This window comes from Larimichthys crocea, chromosome XII (assembly GCF_000972845.2).
Source record: "Larimichthys crocea isolate SSNF chromosome XII, L_crocea_2.0, whole genome shotgun sequence".
In the NCBI taxonomy this organism is placed as follows: Eukaryota; Metazoa; Chordata; class Actinopteri; family Sciaenidae; genus Larimichthys; species Larimichthys crocea.
The window spans coordinates 15,183,420-15,201,726 of record NC_040022.1 but is presented as its reverse complement, the minus strand read 5'-3'; the positions used below and the strand labels follow the sequence as shown (position 1 = coordinate 15,201,726).

Below are 18,307 nucleotides of genomic sequence, written 5' to 3'. Positions count from 1 at the left end.
TTTTTGTTTAGGTTACCATGCTGTACTTAATTGATATAAAAAATGTTTTTATTGACAATAATTCTGATAATTAGATTAGATTAGATATACTTTAGATTAGATATACTTTATTAATCCCTGAAGGGAAATTGTGTTAGGGCTGCCAACCATTTGCTCGCACCAACCATTTCTTAAGAAAAAATGCAGTTACAGGTAAAGACAATTAAGTATTTGTACGTTACCAGATTCTCTAGTTGTAGGATTTGCTGTTTTCCTCTGCTTTGTATGTACATCTTTTGGTTTTGGACTGTCTGTCAGTTTAAAAACTTCATATTAGACACATTCATATTTATTTTAAATTTTAAATCAGTAATTCATTTAAAAAATACTATTTTATTTTCATCCAAGTAATTTATATTAAGGGGGCTTTTAAAGGTCCAGCGTTTAGGATTTAGTGGTTAGACCGCAGACTGCAACCATGTGAATACCCCTCATCTCAACCTTCTCTTCCAAGTGTGCAGGAGAACCTGTGGTGTCCATGAAACTTGCAAAAAAACAACAACAAAAAAACACAAGAGGGAATATCCAGAGCAATTGATGTTTTTTATTTTTATATTTGACAAAAGATCCCCCTAAAAGTTACACTCTGGACTTTTTTAAGGAAAATAAAGAAACAAAAAAATAACAACAACAAAAAAAGCTTTGTTGAATCTGAAAAAGCACCATATGTAACCACACAATTGTGAGACAGCCAGCAGTCAGTATAGTCTTGGTCACTTCAGCCATCTGAGAAGCATTTTGCGGGTTAGTATTCCAACTATCAGGATGAGCACCATGACCAGCACAGTCAGGCCACGACGTAAGACCAGCTGCCTGACCAACAGAGGCCGTGGTACTGCTGTATCAGCTTTCTGATCACGGCCCGGACAGAGCACCTGCAGGTCTGTGGTCCACGCCTCATGGTTCAGGATGCTAGATGAAATTACGCTGATCTGGGACTCTGAACAGGCATGTTCTAATCAGAGAGTGGAGACAGGTTAGTTGTGTATACTGTGCACAGACATGTTTCTGGAGGACATGCAATGAAAAGTTAACGTGATGTGAGCATTTATTTACCCTTTGTTTCCATTGCCAGTACTTCTTTGTTTTCTGTGGTCAGGACTCCTGCTCTCACCATTGCCTGCTCATGCACAGTTATGACAGCTGTTTGTAATACATTACATACATATTGTTCATATACACACAAACATGGACTATTATACTGAAATTACTGCAGTTACCTTTTTTTAAATGAGATTACAAGATCATATGAATTATTACATAAATTGTTGTTCAGTGTAATTCCTACTTTTGACTGTAGGGGGCAGAAAAGACCAGGGAGTGTGTAGACAGGTTACTCACACAGGTGGTTCTGCTGGTTTTGGCCTAATTTTCTCTACAGAATATTTTTTACTTAATTACTTACTTAACTAACTGACTGCAAACCACTTAAACATAACTCACTTAGTTACTTTTTCATCTAGAGTATTTCTCAACCCGAAATTTCCCACAGTGCATCATGGTAATGTTTTTCAAACCTCACACATTCATTTTGTTATGCAAGCTTTATGGTAGGGCCAAGCCTGAGCTGTGATAACTCCAAAGACACATTAGGTTATTTTGCCAGGCTTTAAAAAAGCTCCCTGCAGAGCCTCAGGAGACATTATGCAACTGTTTTTTACATGCTGAATAGAACTCCTCATGACAAGAAAACGAAACCTAATGTGTAAAATAGGTGGTTTCGCTCTGATAAATTCAGTTCTGTTCTACTTAAAACACTTCCAGTCACCCCAGTGATGGATTATTTAACTAAATATTAGTCTAAAAAAATATTCTGAGCATTTTTAAAGTGACGTAAGCTTCCACAAGTAGTTCCAAATTGTTCTTTAGGTTGCACTCTCAGTTAAATGGTAATAAAACCCTGAACTTCCCTCTTATGCAGCATTTTTAATTCAGTTTTAACATGTGGTCACTCACTTCTTCAGCTGCGTTTCTCCAATTTAGTTTCCACAAGACAATGCTAAAGAATGTAGACTGCAGAGTGACACAAACAAGAAGCCCCAACGACAGTCCTGTAACAGAGAAGAAAAATCACTTAAACATGCTTCAAACAAGACTTTAAAGTCACATATCAGTGTCAGTATCTCCTTTAATCTCACCAACGATGCCCATTTTGGCAGTAAACATCAGGGACAGTCCAATAGGAATGCCAATGCAGTAATAACCCACCACGTTACAGATAGCCCCAATCCTTGGTTTCCCCGTTCCACGTATAATTCCCCCTGTAACACCCTACACAAAACAAATACAACTCTAAGGTTCTGTGCTTAGTGTTGACATAATGATCATTTCTTTACATTACTCCCTTACCGCCATGGCATCTGCAGGATAGAAGAAGGCATATATGATCATAGCATCAGCAACCCGCTGAACAATTTCTCTAAAAGATGTAAACAAAGATTGATATTAGGAGGAGAAATGCATAATTTGTGCAAATAGTTTTTGAGCTTTTGTAATGTTAAGAATAGTGCACTATCTTCATGTGGCCATGGTTCTAGTAGTAGGATCTTTTTCAGCAACTGGCAAAGGCTTTTATTTTATTTTTTCTTGGCAACTTTTATAACTGAAAACAACAATCAACACTATCATCCCTATCATCTGACACAGACTCAATCCCCACATTAGATAGATGGAAAATAATTTTATGATCACAAGAATACACTGTAGTAGTCCATACTTACTTCTCTGTTGTAAAGATGTAACCAATCACATCCTTAGTTAATGCAAGAAAAATTCCAACGCAGCATGAGACTGCCACTGAAAGAACACAAATGTCAGCTCTGAGCAAATCTGGGTAATGTATTTTTAAAAAACAAAGATTTACAAACATTAAAGGTCCAGTGTGTAAGACTTAGTGGTACCTGGTGGATGCACAGTACATCCAACTTAACAGTCCTCTGCTTACCCATCCCTTTGCAAGTGCATAGGAGAAGCTACAGTTAGCTTAGGTGCCAAAAGAGGCATGATTCAGCGATTTATTGTTGGAATAATTCTGGTGAACTTTTAACTTTGAAAATGCCATGTCACTGTGATTATGGGTTACAGGGTAAGTTGATATGCTGCAGTATCTGATGTGGCTGGTGCAGGTAATGGGTGGGACCAAACCAAACCCTCTGGGTCATCTGGTTGAAGGCTCCTCCTTCTAGGCATTCACACTTATGATTTTCTTCACTGCATCATTTTTGTCCAAAAAATTGGCTAAATTCTAGCTTTGGTGCATTTCAGTAGCGTCTTTTCCAGACTCTCTGCAGAGCCACAGAAGACGTGTTGCAACTATTTTTACATCTCAGTAATAGTTCTCAAGACGAGTTAACTGGTCTTCATGTTTAATATCAGTGGAGTGTCCCTTTAATACACGTATATTTTGTTTAAGCCCAACCCGTTTCTTACAAACACAGATGATGGAGATCTTTCCAGATGTTAAGGCCTGTTCAGCATTCCCAGCACCAAGAGCATTCCCAACCCGCACACTTGCAGCTGCCCCAAGTCCCATTGGGAACTGTGGGATGTAGAAAGAGATAAAAAATATACATATTGTGTGTCATTTCAAAGAGTGCATTCTAAGTGTGTACAGTCTTTATACACACCTCTGAACCAACTTCAAAAGTAGTGAAGGTGAATTATGTAGTCTTAATGATAATATTGAAAAGTTTATATACACAATTGGACTGTTGTCAAATGATCCATTGTCTTTTACATTGTATATTTATTGTATTAAAGTCTCATTTTTAGCATCATGGATAAATGTCTATAACATCTGGTCAAGATCTTCTAACATGGTTTAGAAATCAAAGAAAAAATGGGAAATATCTGAAATATCATGAACACTTATCAGCACAGAATAAAACTACTGAAACAATTTACAGGTCTAATTACATCAAGAACAACCAGTACCAGAATTACCGTGAACGCAATGGTGACCATCTGATAAACAACTGACTGAGCTCCCAGCTCAACCTTACTGATCACACCAGCCAAGAATCCTCCAATTTCAAAAGTCCACCACTCAAGACAGAGCATGAGCATGCTGGGGATGGCCACCTGGGTGAACAGGCCCCATTCCTGCAGACAGTCCAGTGACCAACCTAAGGACCAGAGTGTCACAAGTTAACAAATTTTGTATTGAGCTTCCATTTCCCAAAGGTCATATGCTGAAATGTTCTGCTATCAGGATTAGAAATAAATCCTATTAGCAGTCAACATTTCTCAAAAAGGGAAAACTCACCGGACCATGTCTCCTTGTGTAAACCCCTCCAGCGGGTATAAATGTACAAGATCAGAGTCAAAGATAACTGTGAGATGGTGTTTGCTGCTGCAGATCCACTGTAGTCAAAATCATTTACAACAGTTATAAAGAACAGACCGTTAATGAAAGGCTGATATACTGTATATACACTAGTTTGCTTGGTCTGTTGCACAGTAACTCATTACAAAGTACAAGTAGTATATATAACAGTATTAGATTGGTGTTTTTTTATGTTGGCGTGTACACTTACACAATACCCAGATCCAGCACATAGAGGAGGATGCAGTTGACAGCTACATTAAGAACATTTCCAATTACTCCAGTAATCACCTGAGGCCAGATTATACCCTGCCAGATCAAACACAACACCGACTCAGTGTTTACCTTAATACCAGTTCTTCAGCAGTCATTGTGTTTCTGTAGATGTGCACTGTACCTGGTTCTGCAGATACCTTCCCTGCAGCTGGTACATGAAAGCAGCCTACAGACAGGACAGTGGATATGAGTAAATAAAACTAAAAAGGGACGGGGATATTGTGTCTTAGTGGAGACTGAACTCACTGGCAAAGCAGGCATGAAGATATTCACATACAGCTGGGAAAGTCTGCGTACAGAAAACATACGGAAGTGTGTATTATATGTAAAACTGGATCAAATTATTCTATAAAAAATAATAATAATACGCACAATGCATGGTAATGTAACAACTAGAGCAAATCAGTCAACTACCCCAGTGCCCCAGATCCATGGGGAGCCTGAAGGCACCAGGTTAACTGTGTGGCAGTAAAATGACAATGGCCTTAAAGCTCGACTATGTAACTTTAAAAAATGAATAAATAAATAGTGCATTCCTCCTTTTACAAATCCCACAACTTGATCGATTCAGTACACTCAGACATTTACAGTATGGCCAATAGTTTATACTAGTTAGAGTTAGGTAACCCCAGATAAACATTTCTGTTATGTACTCCCTTTAAAAACTTGACAAGTTGTTGCACTGAAACTCGTGAAAAATGAATGTTGCTATTTGCCACTAACTTCAGAGTTGCCATGCCACTAAAACCAACATAAATAATAAACAGCAGACAGAAGAAGTTAGCTAGTTCACCAGCCATGAGCGGCTCCATTAAGGATATTATTAAGGATCATTATTTCTCTTTTCTTCTTTATTGTGAATGTGCATATATTGTAGTACATTATTGGCTGGGAATAATCAGGGGACAGGATACATCTTCGGCTCCCTAGAATGTTAATTTGGCCCTGTCATCGTGTTATTCACTGGTGTTGGACAGGTAGTGTATGCATGTTTTTTGTTGGTGAATGAACGCTGACCGTGCGACCTCTGGGCTTTGTTTGACAGCGAGTAGGATGGGCTCTGTGTTTATGAGGATAGCCCAGCAGGGGAAGCAAGCAAGGAGCAGAATCAAAACACCTCTTTGGAGAATGACACCCACACGATCTAGGTTTCCACTCCCATAAGTCTAGACAAAAAAGAAAACAGATGGGCACATGAATACTGTAAGAAAAGAACTATCAAAGTGAGAGAGAATATCTTGTATCAATATACAAAAAGACAGAACAATAACGGGTAGGGCTTTGGATCGAAAAATGAGCTCTGACCATTGTACCTGGGATATGAGTGTATCACAGGCTGATGCCAAACCAGCAGCAACTGAAATACCAGTCACATTAATAACCTGCATCCAAAATATACACAAATAAAAAAATAATTAATTAATCTGATTAATGAGGTATATATGTATGTATAGCAGTAGTGGAAAGTAGATTTACTTAAGTACTGTACTTAAGAATTGCGTATATATAATATGTTTTTACTCCACTGCATTTTTAGGTACCTGTAGTTAGTAGTTACTTTTCCAATAAGGACTTTAAAAACCCAAGAATATTAGGTACAATACATTGTTATACAGTGAATTAAATAACTCAACTGTATAGACTGTGTAAAATTAGATCTACTGCAGCCAGCTACAACAATAAAAAGCAGCTTACATGTTACTGCATGAATAATAATCTAATATTATAATGGAAAAGAGTGAGTGAAAAAGGCAAAAAAAGTCGTGTTTTCTCACCGAGATTGCCAATGTAACACCCGCAAGCTCAGTTTCCCCCAGATGACCACAGAACATCACACTTACAAACCCGATGAGAAAGATCATCAGGTGTGAAATGAACTGAAATACAAGAAAAAAACAAATTCACAGATCGCAGATTTGTTGTTGCTAAATACTTCATCTGTTTATAAGGTTATGATTGTTCAAGCAAATTCATGAAACCAGGATGTTTGTTCAGAGTTCAAACATGTCTCCTTTGACTGAATAGAGAGCCATTAAGCATGATCTACAAAGAAACTATATGCTGTGTAATATTCTCATGGGCAGTCTAGGAATGCATCCAAAATTTAGAGGTGGTTTGTTTTGCTAATGTGGAAAGTAAACCAAACTAACTCACAAAAATAAATAAATAAATAAAATAATAAAACTAAAACAAATCAATTGTATGTTTTTTTAAGGGACACATTTTCATGTTTGTGTTGAGTATAATACTTACCACAGGTCCTGCAATTTTGAAAAGTTGAATTATTTCATTTTTGTAGTCCACCGGGAGCCAGTCCTTAATGGATTTCATACAATCTGTACAGTAAGTATGTAAAGTATCAGCAGGCACATGATCCTCTTCACTTTGACTGTTTATTCTATAGACAAATTCTGATCGTAAACTTTTCATATCTAGGATTAATGACTGAGCAGGTGAAATCTCTCTTTTGCCACTCAGCTCAACTTTAATGCTTCCTCCGGATGAGTCTTAGTCTTAGTGATATCATTCTCATCTACCTGAAAGGTGGGACAGCCAGTTCTGCTCTCCTCCCACTGCTGCAGCAGTGCAAAACTTTTACAGCAGCATATTTAGAATTCAGATAATTCAAATCAAATACGTTAATTGACAGGCCTACACATAGGACAACACACTCCTTATGTTATACCTCAATGTCCAAAGCCTCTCACCTAAATGCATTCTCTGTTTGAGGTGCTATTTATGCTGATATTATTGAGTTTGGGGGTTATTGATTTGATAATGGGGGCAGTAGAATATTATTGGGGATGGAGGGTAAAATCTTATTCTAGCATTATTAAGAGTATGTCTTTCCATGATAAGGAAACAGAAATTAGCATTGTGTGGTTATTGGAAACATAATTATAGCTGAGTCTTTTATGGAGTCAAGACAGTCCTTGAAACTCTCTGTGTGTTCTTCCTGACTTCTGCCCTTTTATTTGTTTGGCTCAGCTTCCAGGTTTCTATGTCATTTACATTGATACCTACCCCTTACTTGACCTTCCCTCACCTATTGTTCCCTATCCATTTACATAATGTGAGATCACAGCTGTTTTCTGTATAAAAGTGTTTCACTTTATTTGTTCAAACATGTTCTGTGTCTGTCTTCACCAGTACACACTGGCACACTAATTTCATAGAAGCTGACTCTGTGTAATTCTCTGTAGTGTTCTTTCCATTAATCTGGTGTCTAAAATAAATCAGCTGTTAGCTAATGGGAAACTGTAGTATAAATGGGCCTGGCACAGGTCGTTGTGTGACACTGACTCACTATTTTGAAGGGCATTCAACATATTGTCTTCTCAATGCAGATCTATAGTCAATTCATCACTGCTTGTGGCCACATAGAGAAAAGATATGTCTGAAGCGGGTCCTTCGTCACGTTTTAGATGTCTATAAGTTGTTAGCAGTTTTAACAAAGATGTATTTCCTCTCTAAACTTTTCAGATGTATGGACCATGACTTGACCAGCTGCGACAGTAAAATATTTCACATTGATGCCTAAGTCACAGTGTCTATTTCTTTTTTCAAGCTTTATTTTTGATAGAGTCAGCTGAAGAGCTGCAGGTCGGATTTGAACCCTGGGCCACTGTGGCAAGGCTTCGTAAATAGGGTGGATGCTCTACCAACTGAGCTAATCGACACAGGGCCTATTTCTCTGCATAATTATTACTTTTACTTTTTTGACTTTAAGTACATTTTGCTGTAAATACTTCTGTGCTTCTATCTAGTGTTGAATGCAGGACTTTGTTAGTAAAACATCTTATATACTGTACATCTATCTTTTTGGACATGATGCATAAGAAATATAGCCTACACATATTTCATGTACAAATAACAACATTCACTTTACAGTGCAATGCCATGTTTCCTCCTGCAGATGGTAGTATCACACTTCTAGTTTCCAAAAAATTGACTTCCTGGGTAATGTTTATTAGCCACTATCACTGATAACAGTGGTCATCCTGAAAAGTTGTCCGCAGCAAATGTTTCTGGCTCACATTGACAATCACTACAAAACCTGCACCATCTATCACTGAAAGTATGGAGAAGCACAGAGAGAGATCCTGAACAGTTAAGATGATTTATGTGCTTTAAGCGCCCGTTCATCTTCATCGATGAGAGTTGCTTTTTCTGTCTTAAACCAACCTAAGTGGCTCTGACACTGCTCTGCTGACTCCCCGGGAAAGACTAATCTCTCCTCCTTCTCAGTGAACAGTTCACAGAGGGAAGTTCTCCTGCCTTCGCTGCATCAAGTGCCATTCTGTCAACTTAATGCATATTAAGTCATTTCACACTTGATGAACTGCAACCAACTGTAATTCTCTACATAAACATGGCCAGTAAGAACTTTTTCTCATCTGCAGTCTCTCTTTTATTGCCAATCCACCATTATGGACAAATAATCGGTTATCTCACAAGAACCAGAGCACTTCAAAGTCTCTTGATCCATTTGTAATACCACTTGAAAGTAAAGACTCCACTTGCTTTTAAAAGATATGCATATTGAGGATGATTTGGTCAGTGTGGTAAAATACATTGTGCTCAATTTCAGAGTCCATTCATTTTAATTTTCTCTCTCTTTCTTTAGGCCACTTCTTTGTCTGGTTGATGCTGATAACGGTGTGTCCAGAAGGACTAACTGTGGTAAGCCAAAGTATGTGTGAATCAACAGACACTTGGAGCCACAGGAGGAAATGAATAAGTGCTCAAACCTCAACAGCCAAATAGATCATTTGTCCGGGCCTTCAAAACAGTCCATCTGTCTATGACCCGTCAACACTGTGCTGTCAAAGTTACGAGTCATTTCTTGTGTTACAAGAGGGTTACACTTCTGTTTCAGCACTAAACATGATTTAAATCTGTTTTTAACAACAAAAAATGGAGCCTTGTTTTCTAGAGAGGACAGAAGCACAGAAGCAAAAACTCTGTGTCTAAAAAGTCTTTAAACTTCAGAAAACCCATATGGGGTCTCGAAATGTAACAATACACTGAGCACCAAGTTTCAAGTTTTGGGTTTATTTGTCATATTTAAGTTTACACAGGGTCAACAATACAATGAAATATGTTGGACAAGGAACTGGTCAGCTCAGCATTAAGAGCACTAAAACAGTGTAACAATACTACAAGTAAGAATAAAAATAAACTTAAGAGTAACATACAATACTACACTATAACATTTTAGATAAAAAAGAACAATATAGACAATCTGAATAAAAATACATAGTGTGTTCTAATACAGGTACTGAAGTGTCACTGTAAATAGACATGGCAGACTATATATGACAGTGTGTTGATTTAAACAAAGTGTAAACAAGAGTAAAGTGACTAGAGACAGGTTAAAGTGACTGGTGTTTTACAAAATATTGCACAATGGGCTAACCTGCATGAGGGATCATGAACATGGGCCCTACAATCAGCAAACCCACAGAGCCCACGTGGTGAAACTGAAGAAGCTAAATGGGATGTAGCCATCACTCATCACTTTATTATTTATTACACCTGTACTCTTTCTACTGTGCCATATCAAGGTGTCTTACATCCAGGGTGACCTCAGGTTGATGCAACACATGGCAAAAAATAAATAAAAGTTGTAAAAAAAAAAAAAAAAATACAGTCTAAGTTGAACATACTTCTCTACCAAGCAACATCTGAATACACTGCATCATAATTATGTAACCATCACCATCAGCATACTGGCAACAGTTAAGGAACAACAGTATCAGGGATGGCAAGTGGAGGAGCCGTAAAAGATCTCCGGGTGAAGCTTGTACTTGCGCATGCACTTGCAACGTTTCTTTGATTTTTCAATCGCATGAGATCAATGCGGACGCTCAGGAGATGCGGAGAATCATTTGCCTCAGATTCCTCTGCATAGTGGAGGCACTATAACAGACCACGTGAGAGGAATATTCAATGACGGTCCCCGACAGACCGGTTCATCTCTGCTGGTGCTCCTCTGCTGCTGACATGGACTCTTGGACACTGTGTTTTCTCAGTTCCCCACAAACAGAAGCGGAGGGAGGGCGCTACTTTGTCTGAATGTAACCTTTGATCCTTTTACTGTTCTTTTTCTTTGTTTTGTTTTTCTTCTCTTTCTCTTCATTCTCCGTCTTCTTCTCTCCTCCACAAGTCAAACAGTTTCAGAGGAAGAGGGGGGTATGGCTTGGCCGTGCATCAGCAGAGTGTGTTGCCTGGCTCGCTTTTGGAACCAGTTCGACAAATCGGACCTCTCCGTCCCGCTCACCATCCAGAACTACTCGGACATCGCCGAGCAGGAGGTGCGGTCCGTCACCAAACAGGTCTCAGCCTCGGAGCGCGCACCTGGGAATGACTACTCAACCCCGGACCCGCGTATCGCCGGCTCCCCTCAGACGCACACAGATGGCCCGGGGACCCGAGGATCTTTCAGGGCACGGAAGGAGCCCCGTTATAAGCCCCGGGAGGACTACCACCCGCCCGGAGTGCCTTTCCCCAGCGTTACGCAGTACAAGCAGGATTTCAAACCGTGGCCCATTCCCAGGAAGGAGAATTTCCCTTGGATTAGTAACGGGGGAAGCAGGGCGGACAGTGTTTTGGACAGCCCGGTGAACAGTTACCACAACCAGGCACAACCCGGAGAGAGCCGGGGGGAGAGAGAGGAGCGGGGCAGGGGGCAAAGGTGGGGGGAGCAGCAGGGGATGGAGGAGAGAAAGACCAGCTCCTACAGGTGAGACATGTCACACACGTTTCAGCACCTGTCGCTGTCCACCCCATCTGACCACTGGAGCAGTCAGGAGGAGTGGTGATGTGCTGATGATTCCTGCTTTGACGCTTAATTAGATGTGTTTTATTAATAGTTCATTGGCTTCCAGATAAGATAAGACCCAGAAAGCCTGCATGGAGATAGAGGTCATTAATAATTCTCTTACACATATCATACTCATATAAGGAAGAATATATGAATATTTTATTTTAGGTATGTGTGCAGGGAGGATGTGGTTCTTAATCTGTTTGCCTTGTGAGCCTTCAAAGAGAAGAAATGTTGACTTACAAATCTCCTATCATGCAGTTTTCTATAAATTATAACCAAAGAGTGATGTTCCTTTCTTAGACTGATTGATGTGAATAGATTTTAGTGCCCTTAAGAAGTCCAGTTTCACAAAAAATAGAGAAAAAGATCAATTAAATCGAACTTTTTGACCTTATGGGCAGTCCAGACCTCCAGGTAGAGATATTAGCATAATGTAAAAGTAAATAAAGTGGTATTCTGGTGATTTGGGTGTTAAGGATGGTTCAGGTTGATGCAGAAGAGGCTCAGATATCTGGACTTTTGATTACAAGTCAAGTTCCATAAACACTGGAAACTACACCTCAAATAATACAACTCAGTATTCCCTTATATCCAAACTTTGCGTCCAGGTTTGAGGTTGTCCCAAGATAACCCTAATGCCGTCATCAGGTATTTTTAGAAGCTCTCTCCCAAGAACACAGAAGGCGTTTTCAAAGGCTGAATCCCTTTAAATTAGTTTTTGCTGGTAGTAGTAGTCATCAACATTGTGATAAACATAAACCATCCACAGTACATCCAAGGCATCACTTCAAAAACAAGCCTAGAAACTTGCCCCTGGCCTGTCCTGAGTGAAATCCACATGAGGCCGGTCAGTGCGCTGATGCATCTGTCTTCCTCCAGGCAAGAGTACAGGCCGTGGACAGGGGCAAAACCAGCCAAAAGTGCGAGGAGAAATCCTCCAGCTCAGTACTCCAGCCCAGGGACAGAGGCCACCAAAGTCCCACGTGAGACCAGCTACCAGGCAGCCTACAGTGCGGATGGCCAAAAGTCCATAGGGTTACATCAGGGGGAGCACGTCATCCCGTCTGCCAGCACTAATATACAACCTGCTGCTGTACCCCAGCCCATCCCACCAAGCCCCTCCATCCTCCAGCAGAGCATCCTGCCTGAGAAGACCGAGTCCAGTGGAACGACCAAGGCAGAGGTAAGCACAGGCAGTACTGATGTTTGTCAGCGTCAGGCATTCACCTGGAGGAGTAACGTACGTGAGTGTGCTGTAGGTTCAAAGAGTTCATTGGAAGAGCTACAGGTTTAAATTGCAGCAGGCTGCGCATGAAAGTCATCTTCACTTATCTCCCTGGTGGCCTGTTGATGTTGGAGTGCCTCAGAAAAGTGATACAGCATTCTATCCCAAAGCAGCTCAAAGTGACCCAGCTGTTTAAAACAGGCCATGTACTGTGTTAGGTAACACTGCTGGTGCTACACTCATTACTTTGACCTGAATAGAGCAGGCTTGATGAGAACAAAAAAAAGTAAAACTGTGGTCCATTTTGGGCAGAAAATAAAACAAAGTTGAAGACACATATATTAAAGTCTAAGATGACCTGAAAAAACTTGATTACTTCATCATTCTTGTCATTTTATTGTTTTATTGGGCACCAAAACTGTCCCATCACATTACAAGTCCTTCATTAGGTACAATACTACTCAGAAAAGTGCCCACGTTGCCCTGAGGCAATGAAGAAAAAAGCCCTTTATTATACACATACTGTGTATATATATGTATGTATGTATGTATTACTGAAAAAAAAACTAGAAAATATACTTACAGAATATTGTGGAAGGGGTGTGGGTTGAAAAGGTTTCCTGTTGCCTGAGGGGCAACATCCCAGAGAGGATTTTCTCATGCTGTTCCAGATTATCGTGGGATAAACTCGGTGAAAGGACATATTTCCTCCGGCCCCTCCCTGCTGTGCTGTTGCTCAGGTCAGCTGTTGTGTGACAGTATGCGAGACAGTTTTTTGGGAATCTCTAGAGGTTTAGTGCCATCCCTCTTCCCCTGCCCACACCTCTTGATAGCATCTGCCAGCAGAGAGCTGGCGCTGAGCTGGGCTGGGATTGTCCGTTGCTCTAATAAATCTCACAATGAAAGATGTGTGAGAAGGTTAGAAAATGTTTTTGTGTGAAAAGCTGTGGTTGTAGGGTTGCAGCTACCGTCAGAGTTTAATCCTGGCAATGCAGAATCAAAACATTTATCTCCAAATTTAGCGTTGTTGTAAGGAAATGTGAAATTTTCCTACTTCTTAGGTTAAATTTACACATAAAAAACCCCCAAAACAAACATTTTATCTTCTAAAAAATGCATCGTCTTTAAATATGGCTGTTTTTCTTAACTCATGATGAGATAAAATTTTGGTTTTCAGAGGACGTAGATGTTCCTGTTGGGAAATACAGTTTGCAGATGATATAACTGAAATGAATGGGAAGAAAGACATTTTTAAAAATTGGTCTGATTTTTTGGTGTAAAATTTTACAAGGTGAGCATGGACCTGCACTTATGAGCTCAGTATTTCTACATGCCCTGCGTTTTTTTTTTTGCCCTCAATCCCACAACTTTAGAGGTTAAGCAAAAGGTGATTCATGTGTTCTGGTTATTTGCATAATTTTCTGAATAATGATTGCCCTATTAAGCCGTTATGTCCCTCAGTGTGCCGTGTGATGGTGATGGAGGTCGAAGTGAAAGATGTCAATGGCAGGACGTGGACTATTAATAACGCTGGCCCAGTTGGAGTGAGAGTTCACGGCACATTAAGGAGGGATGTGGAGCTGGCAGTGTGTTCGGCTGTGGGACTGAACACTCCAGTTGATATTACACACACACACACACGGTGCAGTTTTTCAGTCATACCACAATCTGCCAGTGCGACCCAAAGCAGTCTGGCACTAAATCAAGTTGATCTTAGATAATCCACCTCGGTCACTGCTGGCCCACTCACTGCCAACTCATTATTGACTCACCAGCCCCCTGCAGAGGTGTCTGACCAAGTATTACACATCCCACTCCAGTATGCATTACACTGGGCCGTGGCACTCTGCTGGTATTTGTCTTTGAGGGCATTCTCAGTTTGTGATGCCAATCTCACTGTAAAATTCATGACTACACCAAACTGTGTTATCACCAGCAGACAAAGCATGGAGCAGAGCAGATCTGTTCATTAAAAAGATTTAATGGTTAAGTCCCAAATAAGCTGCTGAAATCAAAATCAATCTACTCCTGGTGATAAAGGAATTTGGCAGCCATGAAATTCTCATTATTGCTCAAATCAATCTGTCAAATTGTGTGCTCCCCCACCTATAGCAGATCAAATCCATCTCAGCAGATAAAAGATGTCTCTAATTGTATGACACACAGCAGACAATTGAGCAATTGAACTGATGCTTTTCGTAATGAGAGAGACGCGCTTTCTTGAACTCGCAAACCTAATTTAAGACATCCCAGCAAGCTGTCAGATGGTAGAACGAACCTCTGTTAGACCTGAAACCTGGATTGTCTCACTTGTAAAATGAGTGCAGCCCTGATCTCTCAGCACAATGTGTGTGTGTGTGTGTGTGTGTGTGTGTGTGTGTGTGTGTGCTAGGAATCAGGCATACTGTAGGAACTGCAACACAAGGCAAACAGATTTGCAAGGATGGGGCTGTATAATCCGGAGTGTGGGTCAGGGATGAGCAAGACAAAACCGCTGAATGGGGAATACATTTAGCATGCAGAGTGGAAACCTCAGCAGGAAAGTCTTGTTATGACAAATTCTTGGTTGTTTTAAAGTCAGCTTAAAGGCAGCGGCTCCTTCCCCTGAGATCTAGGATTGTGCTCTCAGAGCTCACAGGCAACCCTGCCTAACTTCTGAACACAATGGATTACAGTGCTGTGTTTTCGTATGCCAGTGACATAGATGCAAGACTGCATGAAAGAAGATGGAAAGTCTGCAGGAACAATGCAACCTAAAATCCGCTTTCCTTTCACCTACTTTGTCTCTCTCCATTTACCCAGAGGCGGGGTCAGAGAAGGTGCTCTGGTGACCCCTTTACTGGAGTCAGACGGTGATAGTTGGTTGATTAGAATCACAGTTCAGGTTACTTTATTGTCTTCCATAGGATAAAATTGTCCTGGATTCAAGGAATTCAAAGTCAATCATCTCAAAGCATACACACTTTAGTACATGGATTACAAACGTATGTATTATTGAGCAGGCCTACTGCTTCCAGGCCCACGGTCCCTCAACCAGATCCTTTGTATGAAGGGACTGTTAAGATTTTTTTGTTAGAAAATCAATCGAACAATTGCGAAGAGATACTTAACAATCGCAAAGAGGCACAAAAAAAACCTACAAAGAGACACAAAACAACCACAAAGAGAGAGAAAATGACTACAAAAGACAAAATGGGCCCATTTGTAATTGTTTTGTGTCTCTTTCAGTCGGTGGTCTTGCTCCTACATATATGTTGGCAGGGAGTGGGGAAGCTTTTACATGTCCTGAGTACCATTGTATAAACTATGGCTGTGGGTTACTTGGATTTACAAATAGCAACTGTTTTAAATTAGAATAATTCATATTTAATGTAGCTAACAACTTAATAGCATAAGATTTAAAGTTATTGTGTTATTTGGCATTAATTTATTACATAGAATAAACGACAGAACCATTAATGTGCCCCCTTCTTCTCAAAGAACTCTTTTAAAACCACTCGTCTCTTTCCTTCCCCATTTCGTCTACACCCCCTAAACCGAGCTTTCTCCCAGTTTTTCTTCTCACCTTTTCTTTCCCTTGGACCTCTTCCCTTTTCCCACGCTGCCTAGGACTACAGAGGCAGAGTCCTGTGCCAAGTTGGCAGGACTCTGGCAGGGAGGAGAGGATTGTATTAAGAGCAGTGAGAAGGCAAAGAGATGATGGGGGGGGAAAGATGAGGAGAGAGAGAGAGAGAAATGAGATACAGTGTGTAATAGAGAATGAGAGAGGAGTGGAGGAGGGGTTAGTGAGCACCATTTGATGGATTATCTGTTAAAGTGCGATGTTGCACTGGGTTGCAGTCTTCTCTGGCACCAATCTAATTTAGGAGAGAGGCAGACCTGGCTGCTACACAGAGCATAAAAGCCAGTGTGTGTGTGTGTGTGTGTGTGTGTGTGTGTGTGTGTGTGTGTGTGTGTGTGTGTGTGGGAGGGAGGAGGAGGAGGAGGTGAATACACTCAGACACCAATCTGACTTGCTGAACAACATGTACTGCCTTCCCCGCCACCCACAGCGCTGCGCAGCCACATTCAAAGTGCTGCTGGGACAGCAGGTCGTCAATCTCTCCGAAGACTTATGCTCTCTGATGAAAAAGCTGCCACACACCACAGCTACGCAAGTAAATTGCAATAGTGTGGCCCCATTTTCATTGACAGATCCAATAATTGCTGGACAGAATAGAATATGGGCGACTTTTTATTTATTTGCCACAGCCCAGATAGATTGTGGTCAGGCTTTGAGAACAGCTGCCATCAGCAGAACAGAGCAGAGCTACGCAGGAGGCAGCAGTACAGCGCAGGCTGTTAGTGCGCTGACAGCAGGCCTGATACTTCTTGACAGCTCAGCCCAACCAGTCTCCTTTCATTTCACGGGTCCAAGTGTGAGACCCACAGCTGCTGCCGTCTCTGGTTTTATCTGCGTGATCACCTTAAAAATCTCCTGTTAAACCTGTCTTATTCTCTCTCTCTCTCCCTTGTCTCAGGAACATCTGGTGAGGACCAAGTTCCCTCCGAACCCTTCAGCTGTCTTTCAAAGCGGATCGAGGGTCTTCAACATCTGACAGCCGCGCCAATTTCCAACCATTCCACTTTGATCGGTTTCAGTTTTAAGGAATCAACAGGGGAATGATTTCAGTCCATTCCACAACACAAGAATCTATGCAAGGGAATGTATTTGTTGTGAAGCCCGGTGGAGCTGCAGTGTCAGTATCCCGTGAGGAGACAGATAGATAGACAGACGCCTCCCCACTCCCATACCCAACCACCCTTTTACACTCCTTCCTGCCCCTGTTGCTATGGAAACGAATATGCATGTAAGAAAATAGTTTTAAAATAAGCTTTTTTTTTTTTGTTGTTTGTTTTTGCAGTTATAGATGCACAAGAAACTGGCTGCTCTGTGCGTGTTTGTGCGCGTGGTTTGTCCTTCTGTCGTACACAATGTTGAGTCTGCTCCAACAATGAATGACACGATTGGTCGTTAGGTGTGTATGCTTAAAGAGTACTATGTTGCCCCTCCCCCTTTTGGTGTTGCTAGAAATCTGCTTGAAAACATGTTATTTATTTCCTCAGTATTCAATTAGTTTGCCAGTTTGAGAAAGTACTGTTTGGTCTATTATTTTGTAAATCTATTGTTGAAGAAAAAGAGCAAATATATGATGTAAGTGAAATTATAATAAAAGAATATTAGGTTCTTAGCACTTTCTATCAGATGTCATTTGGCTGTTTTTGTCAGCTTTGGTAGCACACAGTTATTATTCATTTATAGGTTTGCATAAATGGAGCAATCAACTGCTTTTATACCAACGGTCAGCTAATGTGAGGGCGGATAATTAAAAATCTGAAAAGTGTAATTAGGGGAATAACTGGATACTATTCTCTTGGTTGGCTTGTTTTCTCTTTATGTTCAGTGCTCATGTGTTAAGCGGGTTGTTTTACCTTTGGTAGTGTGGCAACAACATTGAAGTGCTCCAAATGACTCAAACATCCCTGTAAACAGTTTTCATGACCAGAGTAATAATGATAATGGTAATTAGAGATACTGCAGGTTATAGTCTACAATCTATCTTGATTATGGTTA

General features: G+C 40.6%; 2 protein-coding genes across 2 annotated transcripts; one reads left to right on the top strand and one right to left on the bottom strand.

The window, feature by feature from the left end:
* Nucleotides 1-616: 616 nt before the first annotated feature.
* On the bottom strand, nucleotides 617-7,357 carry LOC104935103 (multidrug and toxin extrusion protein 1). Its single transcript, XM_019262107.2, has 17 exons — nucleotides 7,348-7,357; nucleotides 6,893-6,975; nucleotides 6,415-6,516; nucleotides 5,953-6,021; nucleotides 5,657-5,805; nucleotides 4,886-4,928; nucleotides 4,761-4,805; nucleotides 4,575-4,672; nucleotides 4,304-4,401; nucleotides 3,982-4,163; nucleotides 3,469-3,577; nucleotides 2,760-2,835; nucleotides 2,389-2,458; nucleotides 2,178-2,310; nucleotides 1,996-2,090; nucleotides 1,096-1,159; nucleotides 617-994 (listed from the first exon to the last, which is right to left on the bottom strand). The coding sequence occupies exons 1-17, from the start codon at nucleotides 7,355-7,357 to the stop codon at nucleotides 753-755; spliced, it is 1,668 nt and encodes a 555-aa protein (XP_019117652.1). The 3' UTR covers nucleotides 617-752.
* A 2,435-nt stretch (nucleotides 7,358-9,792) lies between these two features.
* Nucleotides 9,793-17,932, top strand: map6d1 (MAP6 domain containing 1). The gene is made up of 3 exons (XM_010750902.3): nucleotides 9,793-11,384; nucleotides 12,348-12,651; nucleotides 17,214-17,932. The coding sequence occupies exons 1-3, from the start codon at nucleotides 10,837-10,839 to the stop codon at nucleotides 17,289-17,291; spliced, it is 930 nt and encodes a 309-aa protein (XP_010749204.2). The 5' UTR covers nucleotides 9,793-10,836; the 3' UTR covers nucleotides 17,292-17,932.
* Nucleotides 17,933-18,307: the final 375 nt, after the last annotated feature.

What these genes read in the sequence shown, in the direction of transcription:
- map6d1 (XM_010750902.3), top strand. Translation starts at nt 10,837, where the DNA reads ATGGCTTGGCCGTGCATCAGCAGAGTGTGTTGCCTGGCTCGCTTTTGG. An exon ending in AGAAAGACCAGCTCCTACAG is followed by an intron (nt 11,385 to 12,347) that starts GTGAGACATGTC and finishes GTCTTCCTCCAG; the next exon opens with GCAAGAGTACAGGCCGTGGA. An exon ending in GTGGAACGACCAAGGCAGAG is followed by an intron (nt 12,652 to 17,213) that starts GTAAGCACAGGC and finishes CCCTTGTCTCAG; the next exon opens with GAACATCTGGTGAGGACCAA.
- LOC104935103 (XM_019262107.2), bottom strand. An exon ending in TGCCAAAATGGGCATCGTTG is followed by an intron (nt 2,091 to 2,177) that starts GTGAGATTAAAG and finishes TCTCTGTTACAG; the next exon opens with GACTGTCGTTGGGGCTTCTT. An exon ending in ACTGGCAATGGAAACAAAGG is followed by an intron (nt 995 to 1,095) that starts GTAAATAAATGC and finishes CTCTCTGATTAG; the next exon opens with AACATGCCTGTTCAGAGTCC.